The sequence below is a fragment of the Echinops telfairi genome, unplaced genomic scaffold (genome assembly GCF_000313985.2).
Source record: "Echinops telfairi isolate 266 unplaced genomic scaffold, ASM31398v2 ScPeMD7_7469;HRSCAF=8507_0, whole genome shotgun sequence".
NCBI lineage: Eukaryota > Metazoa > Chordata > Mammalia > Afrosoricida > Tenrecidae > Echinops > Echinops telfairi.
In genome coordinates, this window is record NW_022111372.1 from 82,635,227 (window position 1) to 82,642,929 (window position 7,703).

Genomic DNA, 7,703 nt, shown 5'->3' on the forward strand with positions numbered 1-7,703 from the left:
GGTCCGGCCGAGTCTCCAAGCCTTTCCCTGTCTCGTGTTTACCGTTCTGTGCCCCAGCCTCTGCTGCCTGGATGTCTGCCTCTGCCTTTCCGCATCCCTTTCTGCATCTTCTCTGTCCATCCGTCTGTCCCGATCGATTCCCCGCACCCCGCCATTCCCCGCGTCTCCCCTTTAGCCGTGTCTCCCTCTGTTTCTCGTCCCATCTGCCTTTGTGATTTGGAGCCCATAATGGACGTGTCCGCGAACTTCCCCAGGGCCATCACCCCCTTGTACTCCGGTAACTGTTTCCATGGGAGGACCTAGCAAAGCCCTCGCCTGCTGCCAGCCCTCCACTCCGCCAGCGCTAGCGGGCCAGCAATAGGGGAGGGCAGGCTGTGACCCTTGGGGGGGGGGTGTCACTTCCCCATCTGTACGTCGAACCAAAGAATATTCCAACACGGCCCGCAGAGCCTCACAGGAGGGTCCCTGGACCTCCAGATCGCGGGAATGCTGTTACAAGTCCAGATTCCCCGCCCCCTCCCCTCGCCCCCCTCCCATCCACGCCCTAATAAGGTTTTGAAGCAGAACCACACTTGGAAAAAAGCTGGCCCAGGGTTTTCACCGAAGATTCCCCGGGTTCCAAGTATTCAGCCCTTCAACCAGTGTGTTCCACTTTCGTCAGTCCCCAGCAGTACGAAAGAGCCTGTTTAGATTTCTGCTGAAGGCTGTTAAAAACACACGGATGGAGGCCCACCCCGCCCAAGATTCTGTGAAGCACTGAACTCACTGCAGGTTCCCTGGGGTTTAGGACATCCCCTGCAGGCTCAGAGTGTGGGAGGTCAGGCCACAGTGGAGATAAGCCCTCTGTCAGAACACACCCCAGAATGCTTTACTTCACACGCTGCAAAGCCACCTCCTTCCCCTGCACTGCTGCCGTCCTGCAGCGGACATAAAGTGGGATGGGGCAGAGGGGGACAGCGGCAGGTGAGGAGGGGCCCCTCAGCACCAGCATCAGGCAGGGTATCAGCTGCCCGGTGAGTGCAAGAGAAGTGGCTGCAGCTGGCCTGCGTGGGGACCTAGACAGGAGTGGGGTGGGTGAGATGGAGAGAGTGCCTGGGATTACTGTGTGGGTGGCTATGAAACAGAAAGAGATGGGGAAGAGGGAGAGAAAGAGGCTCAATGTGCACGGAGGGGTGGGACAGGGACTGTGCACGCATGGAACTGCCCGCAGGAGAGGGGGTGTGTGCAGGAGGGGTTCCAAGGTAGGAATGTAAGCGGACGAAAATGGAAGCGGGAGCATGCTTTCAACCTGCGTGTCTATTGGACATGTGTCTTATGTCAGTGCACTCACGTGTCTGCAGGCTTGTGTTCCGGTCAGAGGCCAGCTCCATATGCACGTGTGAGGCATGCACATGTGAGAGTCAGATGTGCATGGTTGAGAGGGGGCCAGAGTATGCCCTGTGCATGGATGTGTGTGCACACGTGTGCAAGTGCGAGTGCATAAGAACATGTGTGTGTGTCTATATGCCATGTGTGTATATGAGTGTCTATGCATCTGCCAAAGTGCATATGCACACGAGTGTACCAGTGAGCTCTATGGGAGTCTGTGAGCAGTGCTCCTACACTGTTGCCCACCTATTTAGGTCACTGTGGTGTTGGGTAGCAGGAGGTGGATTGGGTGACCTCCTGCCCAGCCTTCTGCTCTGGCACCTGCACACCCCCAGGCCTGAAGTCACCTTATCCTTGGCCCAGTGATCACTGCCAGCCCTTATCCTGACACGTTTTTCACCACCTCAACACGACAGACATACCCAGGGACAGGCTCATAGGACAACTCAAATCCACGTCCCAGCCTCATCCCAGAGGCTCAGCACCATGTCTGCTAGAGGTGTACAGGCCTCCAGAGTCTCCAAACCTTCCCGCCCAATCTCAAGTGGCCGACAGAGGAAGCAAAGTCACTTTCCCTAAGACTCCCAGCCAAGAAGAGACTGGGTCAGCAGGGGTAGGCCAGCAGGCTGGCAGAATCCCTCACCATCCCCCAGGGCCTGAGCAACCTGTTTTTCAGCCCCAGGTGGGTGGAAGAACACAGTCTGCTGCCTCATCTCCATGGAAACTAAGCAGCACAGAGGGTAGTTAAGAGCCTGGGCTCTGAGGACCCAAGGTTCAAATCCCCACTCCTCCACCCACAAGCCCGGACGCTGTGACAAGTCATGGAAGTATCACAGGCCATCGTTTCCTCATCTGTAAAGCAAAGGCAGAAGAAGTATGGACTCCACAGCTCTCTGTGTCCTTCCTGCTGTGAAGTGCTCTGTGCAGAACATTAGACGCAGCGCCCAGCAGCCGAGCATGGGCCCTGGCCTCTGGAGTCTCAATCCTCACCAGAGCCTCAGGGAGCTCGACCAGTTAGGACCCGCTGGGACTCTGTGGAGAGGGGATGGCTCAACGTGGGGTGCTCGCTCTTCATGACCCGGGGGTCAGCTAATACTGACTGAGGCCTGCACTGTATTTTCTTCCCACAGACATGTTCCCAGTGCACTGCAGCTGAGGGCAGGGCAGTTGACTGGCAGGCTGCTGCCCACCTCTCCTCCCCACACCCCTTCCCCTCCATCCAGCCAACGACCCCCTGCTACCCTGGCTGGTACACAGTCCAGAGGGTCAAATTCACCTCCCGCCCTGCCCCAATGATGGCCTCTGCAGTCCCTGAGCAAAAGACACTGCAGCCCATGCTTAAAACTCCCTGGGAGCACGCTCAGGAGACAGGTATAATTGCGGAAGGATGGGTGTAATTGTCTAAAGATGCTTATAATCCTCTGGCAATAATGGAGGAAACTTTAAAGGGAAGCTCTAATCCACTAATAACCTGGCAACTCCTCTTCTCTCCGGATCTCTGGGCAGAGAGAAGGGACGTTGGCCCATCCCTTTCTTGAGGGAGCAGAAACACAGTGTGGCGCTGACCCAAGACCACCTGGATTTCTACTCGCCTGCCAGGCCAGGCTGCCTGCCTGCCTGCCTCTACCTCCAAGCCTGCCCTGCCCCTTCCAGATCGCCTCTGCCTGGCCTGGCCTGAGAAATGTTCAGGCCACGATGGGGGTGACCCCTGGCTGGACATTAAAGATAGGAACGAACCGGATGGTAAGGCCCGCAGAACACATTCAGAAGCTCAGCTCTGACACTGGCTGTGTGACTTTGGGCAAAGCGACTTCAGCCTCCAACTCTCAATTGCCTCACTTGTAAAATGGGAAGAGTAATTGCCTGCCTTACAAGACCTGAGTAAGACAGTGAGAATGAAATACGAATTAAATGACTCTGCCCAGTGTGCCATACCACCCCCAAAGCTCCAAGTGTACTGCCACTGAGCCATTCCGATTCACAGAGAGCCTAGAGCACAGAGCAGAACTGCCCCCGGGGACTTCTGAGACTGTCACTCTTTAAGGGAGCAGATAGCCTCGTCTTCCTCCCATGGAGCAGCTGGTGGTTTTGAACTGCTGCCTTTTCTATTCCCAAGCATTCACAAGCAACCCGTTCTCTTACAATTTCATAACAGGGTGCTTGCTATGAGCGTCAGTCCTGTATTCAGAAAACTGGCTGAATCCTGGCTTAGCACTTTGCTGCTAGTCAGACGTCTCGGACCAGTCCTTTACGGTCTCGGAGCCTCGATCTTCCCATCTGTAGAATGGGGCTAGTCACAGTCCACGTGCCTGGTGGAGATTTGCGATGAGATTGAGTGAACAGTCCCGGTAAAGCACAGGAGGCCTGCCTGGGGCAGGAGGGCTTGACAAGCGGTAGCTGATGTGTTGTCCCGCTGACGATCGTCTTAATTCATGTCAGTACCCCTGGTGTCCTTACCGAAATTATTCTGAAAATGTCCCCACCCGGCCACATACAAGCCCATCCCAACTTCACCACAGCTCTAGAAACCCATGTTTCTATTTTAGTGTTTGCACAGATAAAGAAACTGAAGGTCACAAAGAGGAAGGGATTTGCCTAGGGCTTACCTAGCCAGTGGCCAGGCCAGTCATAGTCCCAGAAAAGGGAGGGAGGGAGCCCGGAGGCGCCCAGCAACAGGGGACCTTGGTTGATTCTGGTGTGAGGCTACTTGACCTGTCCTGGGGCCCCTGGTTCCTTCTCCCTGTCCCAGATGAATTAAGCCCCCCACTTGTTTCTGTCTAGCTCCCTGTGTGATCCAGGGCCCAGGGGTGATTTGGTGGCCACAGGGGTGGGGTGGGGCGGAGTGTAGTAGGGGGATGGTGGTCAGGGCCTAGAGAGAATTATTTCAGACAGAAGAGTAGGCGGGCCAGCTGGTGTGATGCCAGCACCGCCTGCAGAGAAATCAAGTGTTCCTTCAGTTTCCTGACGCAGGAGCCCTCCCAGGCCTGCCCCCCCTCCCCCCCTGCACTGAGCTGGCTGGCAGTGGCTCCTGCCTGTGCCGAGCATGGCCCTGCTCACGTCCTCCCCATCTGGACCCACTTCAGCGTTTCCATGGATGGACCTGGCCCCTGGAGGTGATTCAGTGTGGGTTTCCCTGTCCCGCCCTGCTCCCTGCTCTCCAGACGCCTGCGGGAGAGCGGGCGTCATTCCTTCCTTCCTTCCTTCCTTCCTTCCTCCCTTCCTCTGGGCCAGCTTTCCCAGCATGCTGTCCTCTAGCCTCACTGCAGCCCAGGTGGTCCCACCTTTGTCCTCGCTGGGGGCATGGAGCCCATTCCCACTCACAGCCACCCCCACGTGACAGAGCTGGCCTGCCCGGAGAGTTCCTGAGGCTGTCATGTAGATGGAAGGGTATCACCAGGTCTGGGGGTGGGGGTAGGGGTGTTGAACCACCCGTCTTCCGGTTAGTAGCTTAACCAATGCAACACCGGGTACTTTTGGTCATTCTTAATAGGCATCCTGCTGGGTAAAGTAGAGGGGCAGCAAAAGAGAGGGAGGCCCTGGGCCAGATGGACTCGTGCAGTGGTCGCCACAATGGACTTGTTTTAAGAACGATTGTGAGGATGGTGCAGGACCGGGCAGTGTTTCCGTCTGTTGTACACAGGATCGCTGTGAGGGCGTCTAGCAACCACAGAGAGGGAAATGAGGCCCAGGTGAGGGACCTGGGCCCCCCTCAGCCACTGACACCCCCCTGGTCAAGCAGCCTCTTCCTCTGTGGGCCTGCCCCGCCCCCCCTGTGATGTGAGGGGCTTCCAGTGTCCCTCAGCAGCTCCTGCAGGGGCGGGTGGGCAGTGGCCATGTCTGTTCTGTTCAGGGTGACCTCCCCAGCAGCCTGCTTGTCTCTGTGCTCACTCCCTCCTGCCTCTTCACCCCTCAGGCGCTGGTTACCTCGGTGATGAAAGGGCAAATGAGAGCGAGAGATGTGCTTTTTGTGAACCAAGCCTGATCGTGAGGCTTTTTCTCCCGGCCTTCTCACGTGTCCTCTCTGGCAGAGAGAACGGGGTTCCACGTGGGGCAGGCAGGCTGCAGGCTGCACGGAGCCCACAGCTGCCCTGCCTCTCCACACTCGCTCCTGCGGTCAGCCTTCTGGGCTGGGTGGGGGGACTGCTGTGTATCCTGGGACAGCACAAGCAGGACCTCCTGCACCAGGGCTGGGGGAGAAGTGACACTCCAAGCTTACCTGGTTTCTGGGCCACTCTGGGGCCGGGGCCAGCTGCCAGCACCTGCCGGGACTTCACCATGTCCCAGTCCTGACTGGTCCTGTTGTCATGCTGGGCGCCCCCTCTTGCCTTCCTAGAGCAGCTGGGCGGCCGGATGTCCAGGAGTCTGGGCAGCTGCAGTGTCCCTTGGGCAGTTGTGCAGATGGACTTGCCCCGACTCCTGCTGGCCTCCCCATCCTCCTCCAGGTCCGTGAGCCCTGCCTCTCCCTGCAGGCCCTCCTCACCACCACTGTCCTCCATCTCTAGGGCCAGGCACCTGTAGCTCCCATCGGGGATTCGAAAAGAACAGGGAGAGGGCCCTCCTTCACTGAGCCCCAGAGGTGGCGATGCGAGGTGGGGGCCCAGCATGGCGCAGAGACGTGGGCTGCCTGCAGCTTCACCTGCCTCACACCGCTGGGGCGACGTCAGGAAAATCCTTCCAGGGTGGGTGGGTTCCCTTCAAGGTGGTCTGTCTGCAGAAGAAGGAGAGAAACAGCAGGTGAGAGAGCTTGCAGGGTGTTGCCAGCGGTCCCTAAGATCTGCTCATCTGGGGGTCCCTGGATGATTCACGTGGGGACCACGCGAAGGCACTAGCCGAAAGCTTGGTGGCTCAGTTGACCCAGAGGCTAGCACTCCACTTCCAAATAACCAGCCTCTGAGACCCCGATGGGGCATCGCTCTCCTCCAACCCATGTGGGGTCACCAGGCGCTGACTCCAGGACAGCAGGTTTAGGGCTCATCTTGAATAGCCCACCCAGAGAACTTGGGGTGTAGGCCCCACACATCCATGGGAAAGGGTTGACCAAATTTCAGTCATTGGCCATCAGATTTCGGTCACATCCTTATGCCACCTGAAACTTTACTTACTTAATACTTTCCCTTTATCTAACATTAAAGAAGTTGCTTTTGTTACTTGAGAATTATCGTGAAGCAATCAAGGTAGGAAAACCACACGGACGCTGAACCAGGTCACTTGTTCCCCCTCAATACCCGTTAAATGCATCCCTGGTTATTTAAAGAGATTTTTCCTGGCAGCACCCAGAGCAAATGTTCTACTGTGCCACCACCGGTGTGTGCTCCACTCTGGGAGTCACGGGGCGGCGGCAGGGCAGGGGACACACCGCGGAGGCTGGGCCCTCGAGGGCCCTACCCCAGGAAAAGGAGGTGTGGCTGGTGTGCATTCGTGGCCCGAATTTGCATCCCAGTTCAAATCCCACTTCTGCCACCAGTGTGGTGGCCAGCAAGTCACCTGACCTTTCTGAACCTCAGCTTTTCCTTTGTAACATGGGATTGTACCACTTCTGACTCTCCCGCCTGCCCATCAGGGTGTTATACTGTGACTGTGCCTGGAAACGAGGCCATCGGGGTCACAAATACCAGCAGGGTCCCCACTGGTGGACAGGGTTCAGTGGCACTGCCAGGCTAGGGCAGTGTAGGGAGAAAGGCCTGGCAATCTAGTTTGAAAATCAGCCAGTGAAAGCCCCGTGGATCACAACAGAATACTGTCCACTAGAGTGCAGGAAGATGCGTCCCCTCGGTGGACATACCCGGGGTCAGCCACGATGAGGATGGGGTGGGGCCAGACAATGTTTCCTTCCATGGCACAAGGCGCTGAAGCCGACTCAACAGCCGAGAACCACCACCGCTGGCTTCAGGCCGCACGGGGGACTGAATGAGAACATGCGTGCCGATGACAGCGCGGTTTTAGAGACAGAGCTCACGACACCCTTCATTCATCTCATAACAACTTCTTGAGCTCCTGTTCTATTTCCAACACCCTCAGAGGTCCCGGGCAGACAGCGAGGGATACAGAAGACGCGGTGTCCCCGCCCATGAAGCCTCAAAGGCGCCGAATGATCACCCGAGCATCACCGCTCAGAGCATGGTTGTCGTTAGTGCTGAGCAGGGGGACGATGGCCCGGGAGCGGTGGGGAGGGACGTCCGCCCTGGAGTTGGCAGGGCTGGCGGACAGATGGAGAGTGGGTGTGGAGGAAGAGGGAGGAGCCCAGGTTCCTTACTCTGACAGTGATTTCATTAATAGAGATTAGGGGTAAACGGGAAAGAGCAGGCGTTGTTCGGGGAGCCGGGAGATGAGTTAGA

General features: G+C 57.3%; 1 protein-coding gene across 1 annotated transcript in view; it reads right to left on the reverse strand.

The window, feature by feature from the left end:
* Positions 1-5,972, reverse strand: part of SYNPO (synaptopodin) — a 31,786-nt gene extending 25,814 nt beyond the window's left edge. Inside the window, exon 1 of the mRNA XM_004696728.2 lies at positions 5,585-5,972. Within this exon, the coding sequence (XP_004696785.1) occupies positions 5,585-5,972 (388 nt within the window). The remainder of the gene's footprint in view (positions 1-5,584) is intronic.
* Between the last annotated feature and the right edge of the window lie 1,731 nt (positions 5,973-7,703).